The 22,218-nt window shown below is 38.2% G+C and overlaps 2 protein-coding genes across 4 annotated transcripts in view; both read left to right on the top strand.

The window, feature by feature from the left end:
• The window catches only part of LOC131961900 (cullin-1), a 35,110-nt gene extending 30,696 nt beyond the window's left edge, over nt 1-4,414 (top strand). The window contains exons 19-22 of the mRNA XM_059326821.1: nt 1,561-1,643; nt 1,773-1,878; nt 2,769-2,882; nt 3,539-4,414. Coding sequence (XP_059182804.1) covers nt 1,561-1,643; nt 1,773-1,878; nt 2,769-2,882; nt 3,539-3,619 — 384 coding nt within the window. The 3' untranslated portion in view covers nt 3,620-4,414. The remainder of the gene's footprint in view (nt 1-1,560; nt 1,644-1,772; nt 1,879-2,768; nt 2,883-3,538) is intronic.
• A 3,735-nt stretch (nt 4,415-8,149) lies between these two features.
• LOC131961731 (NACHT, LRR and PYD domains-containing protein 12-like) overlaps nt 8,150-22,218 on the top strand; it is a 64,238-nt gene continuing 50,169 nt past the window's right edge. The window contains exons 1-7 of one of the 3 annotated variants that reach the window (XM_059326589.1): nt 8,150-8,255; nt 9,745-9,861; nt 10,165-10,281; nt 11,597-11,784; nt 13,742-15,545; nt 17,180-17,356; nt 21,088-21,261. In XM_059326589.1, the coding sequence (XP_059182572.1) occupies nt 8,188-8,255; nt 9,745-9,861; nt 10,165-10,281; nt 11,597-11,784; nt 13,742-15,545; nt 17,180-17,356; nt 21,088-21,261 (2,645 nt within the window). In that variant the 5' untranslated portion in view covers nt 8,150-8,187. The remainder of the gene's footprint in view (nt 8,256-9,744; nt 9,862-10,164; nt 10,282-11,596; nt 11,785-13,741; nt 15,546-17,179; nt 17,357-21,087; nt 21,262-22,218) is intronic. The other 2 variants (XM_059326591.1, XM_059326590.1) reach the window with 2 other exon arrangements.

The raw sequence follows: 22,218 nt of genomic DNA, 5'->3' as shown, positions 1-22,218 counted from the left end.
TTTATTATACCGTAAGACAGGAGAGTTTGGGTGGTATTGTGTTATTCCATGTTATTATAGTATTTTATTTTTTAAATTTAGAAATCTGGACAGTATGATTGTCAATTCTGTCAAAAATACAGACACTGCTGTTATATTCTATTTAACCTGATTTAATACCGTATTTTGTTAATGTGTAGTTCACATTATCGGCCACCAGGGGTCAGTCTCTGAGCAGCTTCCAGCTCTAATAACACCAGAGTGTCTCTGTCTCTGTTTGGAGTATTTTGGGTTTTAATCCTGATAATAAATATGAGCCAGTTAACACAGACTGAACTGATATTTTTCCATTTCTGTCATTTTATTTTGAAACTTTTATAACATGTAAATACCTCAGTTAAATGTCAGAAAGGTATGATGGCATTTAAAAAAAAGGAACCGACCAAACCTACAAGGCAATGCTGTTTTTATATTATACTCCTACTTTAAAAACTTTCATAAACTACATGAAGCACAGTCAAGTATTTGTTATCTGTGAACTCATAACAAGTTGAATATTAAAGATATGTGAAAAAAATAAATGAATAAAATAAAATCTCATAATGGATAAATGCTTAACAAATTTAATTTTTCCTATTTTTTCCCAAATCCTGATTTTGACTGTTGACACAAGTGTCACTCTTCTATTAATATGAAATTTAAATTGAATGATACCAAACGATGTCTGTACCAAATTCCAACACTCAAGATCAACCAGAACAGTCAGTTTTGTGGCATATTTCCTTATTATACTCAGTATATTTTGGGCAAAAATGGGTTCAAATTAAGTAACAATTGAACAGGAACAAAAGCTTCTGTCTGTCTCTCTTTTAAAGGAAATAGTTTCTTCTCTCTGAAAGACAAACAGCGTCAGTTTTACAGAGAGATGAAGCTCTAAACACACGAGACTCACTTTGAACACCACAGGGCGTCAAATAAGTTTAATGTTTTTATGGACAGAACTCAAGATTCAGAGTTTGTAGAGAATAGTGCAGTTTGTGTGTCTAAAATACTAAAGATGCACCATATTGGATTTTATTGCCGATATCCGATCTTTTGTATTGTGGAGCGTACTCTTATCACATTTGTTATGTGATATTCATTCCTTGTGCAAAATAAGAAAAAAATACTTGATGCTTAAAACTGCATACTTATTTTTGACCATTGCTTTCAAATAAAATACAAAAAGATACATCCTACTTAAAACTTTGATGATGCTCTCCCTGAAGTCATCAATAACAAAAAATACCCACAATCAGGCCAAATTTGGCCAATTCCACAATTGGCATAATAAGTAAACATGTGCAACAGAGAGGTGATGTGCAAACAATAAAAAATTCTGAATATATGACAGACAAAGGTGCCGATTGTGCATTTAATCAAGTAAGCAGCACCACATTATTTAATGGATTTATTACATCGGCGTGTTGGCCCATGTCCGAGAGATCATTTTTAAGCCAATATCTGCCGATAATATCGTGAATCCCTATAAAATACATTTAAATCTTTATCTTTTCGTGTCTTTCTCTGTCTGTGCGACAGGTGATGGAGGACGAGAACGCCAACGTGGACGAGGTGGAGTTCAAACCCGACACCGTCATCAAACTTTTCCTCGGATACAAGAAGTGAGAAACTTCTTTCATTGTCCTGTTTCCTTCACACGACTTAATGTGTCCACTCTTCCAGACACGACGCTGGACTTCTGTTGTTTTGTCTTTTTTTATTTACACTTTCTTTTCGTTTCTCCTCCGCAGTAAGAAACTGAGGGTGAACATCAACGTGCCGATGAAGACGGAGCAGAAACAGGAGCAGGAGACGACTCACAAGAACATCGAGGAGGATCGAAAGCTCCTCATTCAGGTGACTGATGCTGACAGAATATTAAAACTCTGAAAAGTCTTTATATAACTGCCAAAAAAACGCTGTTTATCATAGAAAGAAGCTCTAAAAACAGGCATTTATATCCCGAATTCCAACAGTCCTTGAATGGATCATCTGTTAAGAGAGTTTCTATTAGAAAAAGTGACCAAAACAAAGCTTAAAATTGTGATATTTCTGTCAGAATCACTTTATTTTACATGCGTCATTTAAAACAAAGCATTTGCACTAACCAGATCCTGTTAAATACATTCAATTCTGCAGTGACACGGGACAAATATTCACTGAAAATCTGCTTACACAGAGCAGAGGGGAGAGGACAGGAGAGGCTGGGAACGTGACAATACTTGAATATGTGGAGACAGATTTTTTTTTTCTTGAAAATGTGTTATATGTGTTAAAGTTATAAAGTCCATTTTATTCCGATTAAAAAATACATATATTTATTAGAGACATTATACTTTTCTCATTTTCTAAATTTCTGTCAATCTAACTGTGTTTTTCTGCACAAAGACATGTTTGAGTTGTTCCCACTTCTTCATGATTGTGCTGATTCCACAGAGCTGCAGGACTTATAGATTTATTTAGATTTTATATGTTGTAGTGAAATACAAGGACACAGAGAGGAAATTGTAAAAAGGGCAAAAAACGCCCTGAAACAGCTCGTTGGGGTTCAGAGGTTAAAGGTTCAAACTCCTCGTAGAGTACAGTCTACAGTCACGCTTTTATTTTTGACTAAAGATAATTGTTCCATTCACTTACACGCCAGTCGGTGTCGGCTTGCATGCACATTTTTGTTTCTAATAAATTGATTTGATTAAAGAAACGTGTAATTTAGATGCATTATGTTGATGATGTGTGTGTGTTTGTAGGCTGCCATAGTGAGGATCATGAAGATGAGGAAGGTCCTGAAGCACCAGCAGCTTCTGGCCGAAGTCCTGAACCAGCTGTCGTCCCGATTCAAACCCAGAGTCCCCGTCATCAAGGTAACACACACACACACACACACACACACACACACACACACACACACACACACACACACAAAAATAAGGGAATCTTAATTAGAGATGGTTCGATCAGGTTTTTTGGGACCGATACCGATCACAGATCACCTAAAACACAGGAGAGCAGACAAGAATTGTAAATGCACAGCCATGTAGAGACAGACATCACATGCTGTCGTGTAAATAGGATAAATAGATTATATTTGACTTTATTAATCCCACAGCGGGGAAATTTCTTTGTTACAGCCGACCACAAAATTTTCACACAAAATGATTTCCCTTTTAAGATAATGATAAAAAATAAACAATCTAAGAAAAAGACATTTAACAATATACTATATACAACTTAGTGTAAATTAAGTGAAGAATGTGCAGATTTGTGCAAATTATACGCAAAAATGTGCAGAAGAGAAAGAAAGAAAACTCCAACACGGTCAGGTTCTAAATAACATACGCTTATTTAGTTTGTTAAACAAAGGGACAAGATGTATAGGAAAGGTAATCTTAAAAGACTTGTGTTGTGATTTGGTCGAGAGGGGCAGAGGGGCCGCCCCCCTAATATAACGGTAGGGGAAACGCTGTTACTGACTTCCTCCTGTGCTCATGTTTGTGTTGTGTCTCCCTCTTGTGGACAGAAATGCATCGACATCCTGATAGAGAAGGAGTACCTGGAGCGAGTGGACGGCGAGAAGGACACGTACAGCTACCTGGCCTGAACGCCTCCCGACCTCCCTCCCTCCCACCCGCCGGCTCTCCTCCATTTTATTTGTTATCTTCATTTTTTATTTTATTTTTTTTCTTTTCAATTTCATGTCTGAGTAATAAAGTGAGGATCCCTCTGAGCGGCGGACATGTTGTGAGTGAACGCCCTGATATGACAACAAACCACCCTGAGGGGGAGGAGGGTGTGAACTTTCTGCTCTCCCTTCAGTGATGAAGGAACACCCCTCCTGTTGAGACTGGGAAACCCCGTCTACACACACACATGCACACACACGCACACACACACACACCCACACACACATACACACACATAGACACTTCCTTGTTGTCATATTGTAAATAACAACCACAGACTCTAAGAGGAAAAAACAAACCCTAATCCCTTCTTTACATAGCGCAAACATAATGAATTAGCCTACAGCCAATCAGAGGAGAGCCGCATCCAAAGGTTTCTGCATGCTACTGCCTACCTGCACCACAGTGACCACGAAAAAGATTAAAAAGTAAAAATTAAAGTCGAGTCACTGGGCAGCCGACGCAGTCCACCGTACGACGACACGAAACCGACGCCGGTCCTGTAATTAAAAGTCTGCGACTGAACCGGAGGAAGGTGGTGAGTTTAGAGCCGCCGTGATGCTTCTTTATCTGCTGAAGTTGTCTCAGTTTTGGTTTGAGGTCGGTTGGGTTCATGCAGGAGGCCTGTTTCATTACTGAACGGTGGACATTTGTATAGTGTGGTTCATTTTCTAAATGTGTGATAAATAAAAACAAGGAAAGATTTCTCTAAACACTTGCTTCTCCTGAGACTCTGTTCACATGCAACACTTTGTTTATGGCTTTATTAAAATCCATAAAGAGTTGGGATGGTATGTTAAATATATGAAAACAGAATGCATCAAATTCAGTGTATATTCACACCAAAAAAAATCAGTTTGAACATGAAATATATTGCCTCTCTATACTTTGAATGAATTATGTGAAAAAGGAATAGGAAGCTAACCCATTATGTTTAATTCACATTACAACTTTTTTTTTATGAATCAGGGTTGGACTATGATGTTTTTAATCACTTATTTATGGTATACTATACTATGGTGTTATCAGTTTTATGACAATAGCATTTTATGAACAAACTACACTTTGACCATCTCACTGTCTTTGACATATACTATGGCGTTTTCTTTGCTTTTCGCTTTTTGGACATGCTTTAATATGGTACTTCCTTTTTTTGGACATTCAATACTATTTATTTTTTTATCTCAATTTTACAACATTATACTAAGGTGTGTTTTTTTTACATTTTTGAACTGAATATCTAAATAAATATAACTTGTTTTGTTTTTTGACATACTCTAATAAGTTGTTTTCATGATATAAGATAATATGGTGGTGTGAAATCTTTGGACATACATTAATACAGATTTTTTTCTTTTTACTATACTATTATATATATCAACATGTTTTACAAAGGCATTTTTTTTTGCTGTTGCCACTTTTGGATATACAGTAGTGTTCAAAATAATAGCAGTCCACTGTGACTAACCAGATGAATCCAGGTTTTTAGTATATTTTTTATTGCTACATGGCAAACAAGGTACCAGTAGGTGCAGTAGATTCTCCATAAACCAACAAAACCCAGCATTCGTGATATGCATGCTCTTAAGGCTGTGCAATTGGGCAATTTAATACTAAATAAATAAAATAAAACTAAATATACTAAAAACCTGGATTAATCTGGTTAGTCACATTGGACTGCTATTATTTTGAACACTACTGTATGTAATAGTACTGTCACTCTCCAATCCAGTTTTTGTGACTTTAATAGTTAAACATTTCCCATCTGGAAATGCTGACGAAAATCCTTAATTACTGCTCAATTCCCAGTTATTTAAAAATAATGTACATATTTACATTCTTTTAACATGTACTGTGAATAGATTTAAAAAAAATTGTTCTTCAGTGTGTTTCGTGAACGGCTTTTATTTTCTTTATCCGCTGACGTTTATTTTGAAAGGAGTGCAGGCGGATGTGATAATCGTTAATGACAGTAACAGAAAGTGTAACAGAAACGGAAACTCACGGTGTTTAGTGGATCATTGAAGCAGCATCGGGGCGAGGTAAGTTATGTTTTTTTATTTAATTAAAGCGAAAACAAGTTAATTAATTCCATCTATGTGAGTATTTTGAGGTAACTATTTTTTTAAAAGTAAGAAAATACTTTTAAATAATAAAAATGTACACTTAATTTGGCTGTTAGCAAATAACGTTTGTATTAAAGGTTAACGGTCCCTTTTTAACTCTTGATGAAACACATCATGGTCAAAAGCTGATCTGTGTGGGCACACACACACACACACACACACACGCACACACTGATAAAAAACACCCTTATTTCCTGTAAATGGAGAGGGGCAAAGGAGCAACACTGACCCTGAAAGTGAAAGTATCAAATAGTTCAGACTCCATTATGAGTCGACGCAACAGAACAGGGAGGACGACAAGTTAAAGCTGAAGGGTGAGTTTTAATCATGATGGCTGAATAAAATACAGTAAACAAAGAAAACAATCACAGATTTAAAGAAAGTGGAGGGCTGAGTGGTTTTATACTGTGCGTGTGTGTGTGTGTGTGTGTGTGTGTGTGTGTGTGACTTCCTCTTCTCTAGTTTTTGGGTGTGGCTTCAACATTTCCTGTGGAAAGTTTGTTTCCAAAGTTTTTAAATTGTTTATACTTAGGGCGCTTTCACACCTGAAAGTCCGGACCAAGGTCCGTGTTCTGTTACTATAAAAGAGGTGTTGGTTACTAATCACCTACATGTAAACCTTGTCAATTGAAATGATGAATTTGGCTGTACACCTCCACAGTTTGTCCTGTTAGAACAGATGTATGATGCTGGTAATCTGGCCGGTCCAATAACACTCTCACACTCTTTGATCATTCTTTCTGATCCATTTATTTAGAATGAGATATGATGCATTTACAGATATTGATGTGTGTGTGGTAACTGAAAAGAGAAAATAAATATGTAAACAAATATAAAAGTTAAACATGTGAAACAGTAATGAATAAACAATATGATATAATATAAATGAGTTTGAAATTACATATGATGACAGAACTGAACTACAATGAATGATTATAAAGAGGAGCATGAAATGAATAAGGGACCGTCAATATTTTACGTATTTGAACTGAAAAGCGGCACTGCATAGGCTTATTATACACACACTGAACAAGTAATTTCGCGTCGGTCCCTAACTGAGGCCTGAGCGCTTGCGGTACAATCTAACGAGGAGGAAAAGTCCGACATAAAGTATGAATATATTGACTATGAACATGAAAATAAACTGAACAATATACACATGACATATGAATAAGAGTATAAATTAAAGTAGGGCTACAAAACACACAGAAACAAACTGCAGAAACACTGCACTCACCTCTAAAGGACGCACACAGATATGAAAGGAAATAAAGAAAATATAATCCAAGTATGAAATGAGGTGGAATCCAGATGATGAGCTATGAACTGTAATGAAAGTGTAGATCTAATGGTAGTGTCCCCTGGAACGACAGCAACTCAACTGAGGAGAGCCGGCTTCTGTGTCTCTGATTAACATACCTAATTGATGAAATTCTATTGGTCTAGGGGCCGCATGCACAGCTCATGGTGCGAGTGTGTGACCTTCTGAACAGTTACATTGTATACAGTCTATGATTTGGTCCGGTTGGTTTTGGTTTCACACTGCAGAAAGAAGAACGGACTTTACAAGACAATTCTACTGGACACGTCATCTCCCTGTGGACTCCCGCGGCTCGCTTTTACGCTGCGTTGTTGGGCCGGCCGGCATCTGACAACCGTGTTTACACAAAATGAATCTGAGTCGCCTTTTACCTGTGTGTCGCTCTCTCATCCTCTCAGAAAACAAATTGAAAGTGTCGTTGTTTTTGTGTGTTTTCTCGAGTTGGCTCGTTATAAAGTCGTCCGACCAGATTTCAATGAGGCATCCAATCTCCTCATCTCCCCATGTACTGCCGCGGCTCATTTTGTCATATATTTTTGTTTTATCTGCTGTAACGGCTGATTGTGTTTTGCTGTAACGGCTGATTAGTGTGAAATAACTCCTTTTACCATAATTCGAGAGCAGAAGAAGAAAAGCACTTCCTGCCATTGATACGAAGGTCCGAACTATAAAAAAACTTGTGTTCACACTGCAAAAGGTTCGGACCTTGGTTCGTTTGGTCCGGACCGAGACCACCTCTTTTGGTCGGACCAAACTTTGGTCCTTTGGTCCGGACCGTGGTCCGCGGCACCTTTCACACCAGGAATTTAGGTTCGGATCAAACTGAAAAGTCCGAAAGTCCGGACCAAACGAGATAGGTGTGAAAGCGCCCTTAGTGTGTGTGTGTGTGTTCTCGTTAAAACTTGTTCTCCTTTAATGTTGTGAGTTAACAGTCAGCGTTGCTGTTTTCCCTCTCAGACTGACTTCAGATCAGAAGATGAGTGATCGTGTGGAAGAAGAGGAGTACGGAGCAGAGTCTGTAGTATCTGGCTGTCTGTCTATGAAGAGTGACTGGTCCAAATCTCTACCTCCAGACTTGAGTAATACACCTGGACACTCAGACACGATGTAAGAGAACTGCTACTAACTCATATACATGACTATAATAATCACAGTAACCTGCAAGAGAACTGCACCGTAGTAAATAAACTGACGTTTCCACTGGTCGATGCTTTGTTTACACATGTCGACCATGTTTTAAGGTCTAGGGGACGAGCTGTAATGAAATACAGAAAACATGCTCCGGTGGCTGTGTTAACAAGACTTTGAACAGCAGCTGCCGTTGTCATGTTCAGACGTGTCTGCAAAATGAATACATCCCCATTCTGACAAGATGGTGTTTTTCTGGAGTAAGCAGAAAACGGAAAATATATATATTTTTTTCTTTTGCTATTTCTGGTGGAATGTAACTAATTACATTCACTCAAGTAATGTACTTAAATATAATTTTGAGGTACTGAGTATTTCCACATCTGTAACTTTATACTTCTACTCCTCTACATTTGGAGGCAGATATTGTACTTTTTACTTCACTACATTTAGCTGACAGCTTTAGATACTTTTCAGGTCAAATTTAACATGAAAAAATATGATCAATTTAAAATGATTTGCATGTTTATAAATCAGTCCACATAACAGTATATTCAGTTGTTCAAATGAACCCTACCTTGAGCAAATTCATCAAAAGTAATAATACAATATTTATATTTGGAATATATATAACAAGCTGAGTGGGGACATTCTGGATAACGAGTACTTTTACTTTTGATACTTAAAGTACATTTTGATGCTGATACTTTTGTACTTTTACTTAAGAATTACTTGTGGTGGAGTAATTTCACATTTTGGTATTAATACTTTTACTTAAGTAAAGGATCTGAATGCCTTTTCCACTACAATATTTATGTTGCGACAAAAATGCTATTTTATTTGAATTTTGTTTGTCATGCAGATGTGACCGTTGTTTTCTAATAAACTTTTAAGATTTGGAATTTAATTTTGTTTATTTTCAGATAGATTTTGAATGTGAATGAATATATAAGTTAATTTTAACCATACCATACCATACCAACATAAAAAGTAGTTAAACATTATAATTTCTCAAAAAAAATGTATATTGGGGACCCTTTGAGTTTCTCAGGGAACCAACTTAAATCACCACCTGTGGGTCCTGTGGGCTCACTACATTGTAAAACCTATCAACATTACTGCATTATACTGCAGCGAGCGTTGTCTGTGTGGGATTTTAAAAAGTTATCCACACTTGAGGCACACTATGGCCTTGACTCACTACGACTTGATCATTCTGCAGGAGAGACGGACAATAAACGTGGCAGGTAACTCTCCACACAGTTTTCGTTCCCAATCATTCAGCTAAAATGCTGTTAAAATAATTGCTGTCTCAACCAGATGCTCTCAGGTACCGAAATCAGCTACCAATTGATTTAACGTGAATCGATAGTACCGACGTAATTCAGTCTGTACCCTGAAAAGAGTTCAGTACCCAACCCTATCAGTGATTCATATGATATGACTGAAACTATTGTTGTGTTTGCAGATTTCAGAGCAGACACAGAGCAGAGTCTGTAGTGTCCAACTGTCTGTCTATGAAGAGTGACTGGTCCAAAGATGAACCTCTGAACTTCAGTAATGAACCTGGACCCTCAGACACAAAGTAAGAACTGCTACCAACTCATGTTTATGACTCATTTTCAGTTTTGTCTGCCAATGTAATGTTTTTGTTGATTTTTGTATGTGTGAACCTTTTGTAACACAGACAAGAGAAATCATTTGTTCCATCTTCCTCTTCATATCAGTGACAGCTGTTAGAAAACCTGTAATCTGATCTATGAGGACTAATACAAACTATTAAACCTCCGCCTGCAGTAACAGCTGCTATGTACTTAGAGCTTCCTCCAAATAAGAGAAATCATCAGTGATTCATGTGATATGACTGAAACTATTTTTGTGTTTGCAGATTTCAGAACAGACACAGAGCAGAGTCTGTAGTGTCCGTCTGTCTGTCTATGAAGAGTGGTTGGTCCAGAGATGAACATCTGAACTTCAGTAATGAACTTGGACCCTCAGACACAAAGTAAGAGAACTGTCAAAGTACTGATTGTATTTCTGTAACAAAACACACAGAAATGTCTTTCAGAATTTTTGCCGTGTGTTTGCTTCAAATATGTCATTCATTTTCTTTTATTTGACATCAAAATATTTGTTGGTTTGGCTTTTCTTCAGATCAGCTGTTATGACCCCCAGGTGTCATCTTGAATAAGTGCACATCATAATTATGAAACATGGTGAAAAGGCATTCATATGAAAGTACTTGGTAGTTTGGTAAATATGGTGAATAGAATTTAAGCTCAAAAGTCCACTTAATTAAAACTCAAAGCTTGTAGTCAAAAGTTTTGGATTATTCATAAATGAAACTTTGAGCTTAGATTCTCTTCACCATTTATTGTTCCTGAAGCTAAAGAACGAACATGAACATCCATGGGTTGTGCTGATCTAAATGTTATCAGCTGATTAACTACACACTAATGAATATTTGGACCAATTATTTTTGGAGAAAATTTGAATTATATGTATGTCTTCATTAGATAGTTTACAAAAGAGACAGAAACTGAATATCCCGTCTGGACTTTAGAATAAAAGAATCTGTTCATGGGAAATGCATGCCTCATATAAATATGGGAGCAAATAAACCAAAAACACTTGAAGGTCCAACAACAAGTCCATCCCACAATGTGAACAAAAGCATAGAAAATAATTAGTAAATCCACCCAGTGATTCTGATCAGACCCCTTCCAACACTCTTCAACTAAAACTAAAGGCTTTTTTGTAATCCTGCTGATTAACAGACAAAACAAAACCTCCTTGTTGAAGTAATCAGTTCAACTGTTTTCAGAATAGCACAAATTTAAACATCTACTATAATGAAATACATTAACTGATATTTTAAATATGTAGTCCCATTACTTCTATTCTATTATTCTCCAATCCTGTTTCTGTGGCTACAGTAGTTTAACATTTCCCATCTAGAAATACTGAAGAAAGTACTGAATGACTGCTACATTCCCAATTATGTAAAAAGGAACACCTACTGTTACATATTTACATTGTAAAAGGTGCATTCCTTTCAAATTTACTGTGAATTGGTGTAAAGCTTTTTTTCTTTACTGTGTTTATTAAATGGCTTTTATTTTGTATATCCGGTAAAGTGTATTTTGAAAGTAGTCTTGGTAAGATAGATAGACACGATTACCGTTAATTGACTTTAACGGAAAGTGTTACAGAAACGGTAACTCACAGTGTATTAAATTCAAGCAGAATGGGAGCACATGTTTTTTTTTCTTTAACAACAAACAATAAATAATTTTAGTGATAAATAAATGTGTTGACAGGAAGAGGAAGAGGAGTGATGAGGAGGAGCAGCTGTCCTGCTGTGCTTCCTGTCAGGACGTCCTGAAGGATCTCGTCTCTACCAGCTGTGGACACTGGTTCTGCAGACGCTGCATCAGCTCATACTGGGACCAGTCTGCTTCACAAGGAGACTCCTCCTGTCCCCAGTGTGGACAAAGATCCAGAACCAGTAAGACTGTCTTCATGTCCGAATACACAACTAGTTGTTTTAAGACATTTGTTGTGTCATACAGCACAGGCTCTTAAGATCATTGTAATTATCTTTATTTATGAATTTAACTTAGGAATTGAACTGCATGTTGTTTCTGTTCCAGCAGACAGATCTGCTCTGTATCAGTTGTTCTGTTACTTTTTGCGAAAAATTATGTTTTGGTTTTATGATAGGGCCCTCTGTCTTAGCATGAACTAATCAGCATGCTGTTTGTTCTCCATCTGCTTAGATAAGGTAACTATTAAACAGCTTAAAGCAGTAACATCACTGTTGTATCACAGACAGCTATTTACCACAGACACAGAACAAGATTCAGGTGTTAATTAGTATGTTTACATGACACTTGGAAATAACGAATTACTGCCTTAATGTGACAATAACTGAACAACTGAAGTGCATGTATACGTGTTAGTCCAACTGATGTCTGAGTTCTCCAACTCCGATTAAGATTGGAATAGGATTTTTCGGCTGCATGTATGACAAGACAACGCATATGCGCTTGCTTTTCATGCGCCAACCTCCGCACTGGCATATGACCCCGGAATAAAAAAGTCCAAGAAAGCAGGTCGCATTAGCCGGTCACATTTGCAGCTCGCATTAGCCGGTCGCACATTAGCTGATCGCAGTAGCTGGTCACATTAGCTGGTTGTATTAGCCGGTCACATTAGGAGGTCGTATTAGCTGGTCGCACATTAGCTGATCGCAGTAGCTGGTCACATTAGCTGGTTGCATTAGCCGGTCACATTAGCAGGTCACATTAGCCGGTCACATTAGCAGCTTGCATTAGCCGGTCGCACATTAGCTGATCGCAGTAGCTGGTCATATTAGCTGGTCACATTAGCTGGTCACATTAGCAGGTCGCCGGTCAATAGCGAAGTGTCGAACTGAGGTCAACCGGAAAGGGGGCAGTATTAAACGACTCATATCGCCACCCAGTGTTGAGGAGGAGGACACGTTCCCGTCAGTAAACTGGGACAAGGACAGAAGTCCTATTAGACGCCAATATCGATTTTTAAGCATAGCTCGATTAAACTGTGCATGTAAACGCACTGAATGTTTCCTCCTTCTAACACATAAACACACTTCTTGTCCTGTAGATCGACTTGTTGAACAAGTGACCAAACATCCGTTGAGGAAAAGTGCACTGCCAACAGTATTTGAAGCTGCAGTGGAGCTCTAGTTAACTAGTCAGTTTCAACACAATAAGGAGCTGAAAAATGTTCCTGCTGACATCAACATCAGCCCGTTTAGATGTTTAACAGTTCTCTCACTTCAACAGCCTCTGCTAATAAAACATTGTCTGCTGTCACTTTATAAACTACAGCTTTCAGCATGTTTACTTTGTCTCTTGCTGGTTTTACGTGGAACAGGGGCTGACCTGAGATTATCTCCTCCCTCAAACCAAAGCCAAGTCTGTAGTTAAACTGACTGGATCAATAAGTGTGTCTGTGTTCAAACCACAGAAACTCTCTGTGTTCAACTCTCAGTGCTTTTGGAGCTTCTAACTGAATCTCTGTGGTTTGGAGTTTATGTTTCCTCCTGTGTCCCGGTTTGTACTTAAAGATATCAGCTTTAATATATGTATAACTGATTAAAAGCAAGCAGTAAAACATAAAATACAGCATTTCAGAGCCTTGTTAACTTATTGCTGTTTTAAACAAACATTTCCTGTTGCTGCTGCTTCACATAAAAACCTTCCACTGACAAAAGCATCTGGAGCTGCTGAGGCTCAGCCTCCTGCTGTCAATCAAACATTTACACTGACACAGTCAGAGGCTGAGAGAAAAAGGAGCATTACTGATGTTCCCCCAGAAAACATATTTTCTTCTCTTTTACAAAACAAATGTATTGTTTAAACTCACTTTTACTCATTGCTTTTCTCTTTCTTGCTTTGTCTATCTTGTTCCTTTTTTAGTGCCTGGAGGTCTGCAGGAGGTTTTAGATGAGCATAAGATCAGTCTGAGGAGGAGATATGAACGTGTGACTGAAGGAAGTGATGGAACAGGAAGTGGAACCCTCCTCAACAGGATCTACACTGAGCTCTACATCACAGAGGGACAGAGTGAAGAGGTTAATGCCCAACATGAGGTGAGGCAGCTGGAGACAGCTTCCAAGAAGAAGACCGTCCACGACGCTCCAATCAAGTGCCAGGACATCTTTAAAGCCTTACCTGACCAACAGGGACACATCAGAGTGGTTCTGACCAACGGCGTCGCTGGCGTTGGAAAAACCTTCTCGGTGCAGAAGTTCAGTCTGGACTGGGCAGAGGGTTTGGAGAACCAAGATGTCAGTGTGGTGATTCTGCTTTCCTTCAGGGAGCTGAACTTGATCAGAGGTGAGCAGTACAGTCTTCTGGAGCTGCTCCATGTTTTCCATCCAACATTACAGAAGGTCACAGCAGAGAAGCTCGCCGTCTGTAAGCTTCTGTTCATCTTTGACGGCCTGGATGAAAGCAGACTTTCTCTGGATTTCAACAACAAGGAGGTTGTGTCTGATGTCACACAGAAGTCATCGGTCAACGTGCTGCTGACAAACCTCATCGAGGGGAATCTGCTTCCCTTGGCTCTCGTCTGGATAACATCCCGACCCGCGGCGGCCAATCAGATCCCTCCTGCGTGTGTCGACAGGGTGACAGAAGTACGAGGCTTCACTGACGCCCAGAAGGAGGAGTACTTCAGGAGGAGGGTCAGTGATGAAGAGCGCTCCAGCACAATCATCTCACACATCCAGACATCCAGGAGCCTCCACATCATGTGTCTGATCCCAGTCTTCTGCTGGATCACTGCTACAGTTCTGGACCACATGTTGACTACAGAGCAGAGAGGAGAGCTGCCCAAGACCCTGACTGACCTGTACTCACACTTCCTGCTGGTTCAGACAAAGAAGAAGAAGCAGAAGTACGATGAGGGACATGAGATGAGTCCACAGGAGCTGATGGAGGCTGACAGAGAAGTTCTTCTGAAGCTGGGGAGGCTGGCGTTTGAACAGCTGCAGAAAGGAAACATCATGTTCTACCAAGAAGACCTGGAGCGCTGTGGTCTGGATGTCACAGAGGCCTCGGTGTACTCAGGAGTTTGTACAGAGATCTTCAAAAGAGAGAGTGTGATCTTCCAGAAAACAGTCTACTGCTTCGTTCATCTGAGCGTTCAGGAGTTTCTGGCTGCAGTCTACATGTTCCACTGTTACACCACCAGGAACACAGAGGTACTGGAGGCTTTTCTGGGGAAAGACTGGGACATGAAAAACAGTGACCCATCCCTGGATGTCTTCCTGAGGAGAGCCATGGAGAAATCCCTCGAAAGTAAAAATGGCCACCTGGACTTGTTTGTTCGCTTCCTTCATGGCCTCTCTCTGGAGTCCAACCAGAGACTGACAGGAGGCCTGCTGGGTCACACAGACAACAGTCCAGAAGTCATCCAGAGAGCCATCAACAACCTGAAGGAGATGAACACTAAGAAGATCTCTCCTGATAGAAGCATCAACATCTTCCACTGTCTGATGGAGATGAACGACCTCTCAGTCCATCAGGAGATCCAAGAGTTCCTGAAGTCAGAGAACGGATCAGGGAAGTACATCTCTGTGATCCACTGCTCAGCTCTGGCCTACATGCTGCAGATGTCAGAGGAGGTTCTGGATGAGTTGGACCTGAATAATTACAACACAACAAGGGAGGGAAAACAGAGACTGGTTCCAGCTGTGAGGAACTGCAGGAAAGCTCAGTAAGTCCAGATGTAATCATCAACATTATACAGCAATGTGAAGCTGAAGCATCAGTGTTAGAGTAAAGATACACACTTTACACACATGCACAGTATAAAACCTGCACACTATCAAAGTTTTCTTCAACTACCATTAAACCTGCGTATTGAAAATTATTGAAAAATTATTGCTTGTATTGAGCAATATGTGGAGGGATGCTATCCTCTCTCTCTCTCTCTCTCTCTCTCTCTCTCTCTCTGTCTGTCTCTATCTATCTATCTATCTATCTATCTATCTATCTATCTATCTATCTATCTATCCATGGGTGTGACTGCAGAGCATCTGTGATTTCATTTTCATTTTTTCATTTATCCTTTGTTTATTTCTCGAGGAATCATTTAGGGCAACCCCTCATTTACAATGATAATGAAACAACATAAAATAATGAAAGAACAAACTTGGAACATTGAACATTAAGCATCACTTGAGCGTGTTGGATAATTACTATGTGACCAGTTTAGTAAAGTGCTGAGGTGTGGTGGCAGGTTGCCTATCAACACTTTATAAATGAAAAGGAACCAATGCACACCTCGTCTCACAGATAAAGGTGCCCATCAGCGAGGGGACATACAGGAATCAGTCACAGTTGGTGTCTTGCCCTGGATGTAAAAAAAAATGAATCAAAAAATGCTAATAATTGTGACCAGATATACTTTAACTGTGTAAATAAACCTCGGCAGCCCGCCCAGGTGTAGTTTTCATGTTTGGAAAACATTTGGTTAGGCGCTGTGACGATGTTGGCACATGTCGCTTGATGTCGGATCATTTTTAATGTGGAAATGACAAATCCAGGTTCAGCCAATTGGCACAGAATCAAACTGGTTTAAGCTGATACACCGGACTGGCTACAGTCTTTGGCCCAGTTCAAACTTAGGGTTGGAAACTTTCCATGGGAATTAACGGGAATAAACCAGGAATTGACTAAATTGAAAGTTGGCCCTTAACAGGAAACTTAAATATATTTGGGGAAAAGTCCACTTGAATATCTATGGTATTCAGATATATATCACATGCACATAGCACACTTAGTCTTACTGCAGGGCCACTGAGGCCACGCCCCCTACGTGCACTGTGCATTCCTCCATCACGTGCACAGATGATTTCTAGACCTCTGGACCACTTTTGAGCCCAGAGAACGAGACTATTGAAGTCACACATTTGAGCCTCTTGACTGCATAAAGTTTAGTTAGTTTTGATGATATTATGGGCTAAATATATTTGATGTATGGTATTAATGTTTAACTTGTTTTTTAATTTTCCAGACATTTTCCACCCCTTTGCAACCCTATTAAAGCCTGAATTAACTAGATTTCCTCAGACAGCAGCTCATCACACAGTCAGCTGCTGGGACCTCCAGGTTCATTCTGCCAGTGAACAAGAACTTCAGTTCAGTCCAGTGGTCGCATTTTTAACTCCAAAACATGAACTTCAGCTCGTTTAACTCCACTTGAGGAAAGCTCAAGTCAAGAAATTATAATATTACAATAAGTAAATATACTATGAATGCAACTGGAGCAATTAAAATAACTAAATGGGAGAAGAAAAGGTAAAAGAATTGGTTATATTTAAAATGTTATATTTTCTGTAATCACAGACTTTCTTGCTGTGAACTCTCTGAGACTCACTGTGAAGTCGTGGCCTCAGCTCTGAAGTCCAACCCCTCCCATCTGAGAGAGCTGTACATGAGTCACAACAACGACCTGAAGGATTCAGGAGTGAAGCGTCTGTGTGCTGGACTGGAGAGTCCAAACTGCAGACTGGAGACTCTGAGGTCAGTTCCTGTGTTGTGCTCACACACAGTGTATATCTCCATCTTGTGTTTGGGTCTGAACTACCAGTGGTTTGGACCAATCAGTGTCCTGTGAGGAGCTACTGGTTGCTACGGCCATAGACACATAGACGCCGCATTGACTGCTGCCGCCCACTGGAGCGGCGTGCCTACAGGGCGGCCATCTTGGAACAGGGCCAGAAGGAGGGCAGTCTATGGAGGAATGGTGTTTCTAACAATAAAAGTGATAATAAATCACTCAGTTGTCAAGCTATTTTCAGTTTGTTTGAGAGATAGAACGAAAAAAAAAGAAAAAAAAAATTATATATATATATATATATATATATATATATATCTGTATATATATATATATATATATATATATATATATATCTGTATATATGTATATATATATATATATATATATATATATATATATACACACACACGCAAATAATAATAATTATTATATTGTTATTACTATTGTTATAATTATAATTATGTTATTTTATCATTATTGTCGCTATTGGTATAATTATTATATTAATATTATATTATTATTGTTATTATTATAATAATGATATCACTATTATCATCTATGACTGAAATAACTGGGGGATGCAGATCTCAGCAGGTAAAATATGAGTCTTGCCAAATAATGCATGCACCATAACTTTGTCTCTGGACATCTAGGAGTGAAATGCTTTTACCAGTTTATAGTTTAGACTGTTTTGAATGGACGGTTCATACATTTAATACCTACCTGGTCTGAGAAAGGAGCGATGCAGATCTCGGCAGGTAATAAAATATAGTCCCACTTTTGTATATTGCATCACCATTGTAACTTTATTTCAGCACATATATTGAGCCATTTTTGATTGATAGTGTGAGTTACATTCATTTAATAACAAGGTAACAGGAAGTAGGGATGATGCATATAAAATAAATAAACTGCGAAAGGAATCAAAAGGTATTATCAGCACTTATTTGACCGACTTTGATTAGAAAAAAGAAGAAAAACCCAATTGTAACAAATGACATTTGTTGAGTCTAAACTTTCATACAGCAGGTTATATATCGTCATTGATGAAGCACACAAAGACTGTTATATGGTTTTTAATTCGGACTTTAGAAATCATCACAATGTAATTTTCGATGTGTGCTCCCGTGACGAGCAGCAGATCTCCGCGGACAGACTTAACTCGGGACAACACCGTCATCTTTTCATTCACAGATGTTCTGTCAGAAGCTCGTCTGCTGACAACATTAAGTAGAATTTGTATTTGGGTTATAAAAGCAGTATTTTTAGATTATCCAAGCACCCTGTATCATAGCTTCATGAGTGATGTTTTGAACAAATCAATACGTTTGGAAATCGGTCCAAAATTCAGCGAATAATTCTACTTTGAGATTGAGGAGTACGTCTTTCCTTTGTAAATTGATTCACCACTGCGTCTGCTAGCCCTGTACCAAGATGGCAGCGCTTTAGGCACGTCCCTCCACAGTCGATGCAGCGTCTATGTATATATGTCTATGGCTACGGCGACTCTTTAGATGTGTGTGATGACTCCAGTTTGTTGAAAACAATAATGTGGGCTCAGGCCAAATCTTTCTTGTTGTTATATAAAACAATGAAACAGAGAAAGAGGCGAGCGAAGGTGCTGCAATAATATCAGTTGTATTCAAACTGAGTATTTCTTCATTAAAGGAAGATCAAAGAACACTGAAGGCTTTTCCCCATGGAAGACATGTTTTAGCTCTTCTCCCAACTGGCTTCAGCAGCCTGTGATAGACGCTGATGGACACATAGTTCATCCAATCACCTGGCAGATATTTTTGAAAGCTTCTGCCTTTTTCCAAACAGTTTCCAATGACGGCTTCTCAGACGGTTCTGTGGAACAAAACATCTGGCAGCGTCAGGTTACCTGAACAGCTGGTTTCTCTGTAAATATAGTCAGTAATCAAAAGGAAGAAACACTTTGAAAACTTTGAGAAAGTCTCTATCTGTCAGGAGCATAAATAATGAGCTGCAGGTATGTTTGTTCAGGGAGCTACTAGATTAAATCTAAGATGAAGAGAACATGTATCTCACTTTACTCTGAACATCTGATCCAGTTCTAAAGAGGACTGAGGATGAAGCAGAGCTCACACTCACTCAGCTGTGTGTTGATGAGAAAAGACTCAATCTGTGCTTTGAAATGAGACAATCAGAAGTGGGTGAATTTACCTCACTTATTATTTTTATATAAAGTCATATTTATTCATGTCTTAGTGTTTTTCATAATTTGACATGTTTGTTCTGAATCAGGGGAAACAGAAAAGAGAGGAAGTAACAGTTCATTTTTATTCTTACATGTCTGATCTGATGTCAGTGTACTCACACAACTGATTCCATCATGTTGAGTTCAGGTGTTTTCAGGAGTTTCCATTTTCAGTTTAACTGTGGCAGAGCAGTGTTGAGCTGCACATTTAAAACCTGAATATATGCAGAAAAATCCTCCACTGGAACATTCACTCTGATTTTCATCTTTTATTTAACATCATAATAACATAAACTGTCAGATAATAACTAATATATATTCAGTATTTTCTTTTTCCAGCATTGTTATGAAGCTATCTGACTGAATAGTTTAAACTGAAGATACCTTGAATGTATGACTCCACTATTCCTAAAAGAAATATCATAAATATCTTTTGTTTCCATTTTCCCAAAATTCATTGTCAAGTTGTCATAGGATTTCACTTTACTTCTGCCCAAACTTGATAAAGGCCTTGACCATCTACAGGGTTAAACGTAATCAACCCAAACGCTTCTTCTTTCTTCTATTTAGTTATTAAGTTACTCAGTTAAGACATTAAGGTTGAAAACCTTGACAAGAGAAAAAGAAAAGAAACACAAAATACTGCAATTAGTCAAACTGCCTTACATCAGATATACACACAAATATAAAATTACCATTAAACCTTACATTAATTTCAATAGGCCAACATTACATGCTCCCAGTTTGGTTTGATATATTCCAGCTCTGTGTCACACCTCTTTATTACATCATGGCTGTCTCTGAGTGCAGATCCATTAATCTGGTTGATATTTTTACTACATTTTCTACTAACAAATCCACATTCATTTTTTTCAGAACTGACTGTCCATATCAAACAATACCTACACTCTATACATCATATGAATCAATGTACATACATAAAGCTGTTCAAACGTATAACCACTAGCTTTACAAGATATTTATTTAACTTTTATTTTTTAATCCTCTTTATTCCGACCTTTAGTCCCTCTGACATGTTTGTAATTGCAGAGCTCACACTCAGTCAGCTGTGTGTTGATGAGAATAGCCTCAATCTGTGCTTTGAAATGAGAGAATATGAAGAGGGTGAATTTACCTCAATTATTATTTATTTGATAAACTCTTGTTTGTTTCATTTTTTAAAAAATCTTAGTATTTTTCATAATATGACATAATTGTTGTGAATAAGGGGAAACAGAAAATAAAGAAAGTAACAACAGTTCATTTTGAATCCATCATGTCTGATTTGATGTCAGTGTACTCACACAACTTGTTTTAACCTCCATCATGTTGAGTTCAGGTGTTTCAGGAGTTTCCATTTTCTAAATTTGTTCATTCTAAATCTTCTTCAGCTCTGAACACATTATTAAACACTGAATGATTTCAAGCAGGAACTTTTGTCTTCTAAAGTCACATCATTTATTCTTTATTCAGATTGGTGAGCTGCAGTTTGTCAGAGATCAGCTGTGCTTCTCTGGCTTTAGCTCTGAAGTCCAACCCCTCCCATCTGAGAGAGCTGTGGCTGGGCTGGAACGAGCTGCAGGATTCAGGAGTGAAGCTGCTGTGTGATTTTCTGCAGAGTCCAAACTGCAGACTGGAGACTCTGGGGTCAGACACCATTTTTACTTCTGTGCTGAGATGAATATGATGTGAAAGTTGTGTTGACATCAGGCTGATATTATACTGATCCACACTGAGGATCTGAATGCTAAAGTCTGTTTTCTTCTTCAGTGGTTTAGTCCGTTAACTGTGGCAGAGCAGTGTTGAGCTGCACATTTAAAACCTGAATATAAGAAGAAAAATCATCCACTGGATCATTCACTCTGATTTTCATATTTTATTTAACATCATAATCATACAAAAATACATAAATATAATACATGTATCAAATGATCTCTCTTTAAACTGTCAGATAATAACTAATATATATTCAGTATTTTCTATTTCCAGCATTGTTATGAAGCTTTCTGACTGAATAGTTTAAACTGAAGATACCTTGAATGTATGACTCCACTATTCCAAAAAGAAATATCGTAAATATCTTTTGTTTCCATTTTCCCAAGATTCATTGTCAAGTTCTCAGGGGATTTCACTTTACTTCTGCCCAAACTTGATAAAGGCCTTGACCATCTACAGGGTTAAACGTAATCAACTCAAACGCTTCTTCTTTCTTCTATTTAGTTATTAAGTTACTCAGTTAAGACATTACGGTTGAAAACCTCGACAAGAGAAAAAGAAAAGAAACACAAAATACTGCAATTAGTCAAACTGCCTTACATCAAATATACACACAAATATAAAATTACCATTAAACCTTACATTAATTTCAATAGGCCAACATTACTCCAAATAACATTGTTTTTACCGTACTACTACTATCATGCCAGAAGTGAATTTAGAAATGTAGAAATGAACTACAATAGCATTTTATCATCAAATATGCATTCAACTTGCAACAAATACAACCTAAAACCATTTCTCCACCAGTAGCATCGCTGGAAATGACCAGCAAGCAAAGTCCCTCCAGAAATCAGCTTCTGTCTCCAAAAGCAGCAACAAGGCTTC

The sequence above is a fragment of the Centropristis striata genome, chromosome 23 (genome assembly GCF_030273125.1).
Source record: "Centropristis striata isolate RG_2023a ecotype Rhode Island chromosome 23, C.striata_1.0, whole genome shotgun sequence".
NCBI lineage: Eukaryota > Metazoa > Chordata > Actinopteri > Perciformes > Serranidae > Centropristis > Centropristis striata.
This window is presented reverse-complemented; position numbering and strand designations above follow the sequence as displayed.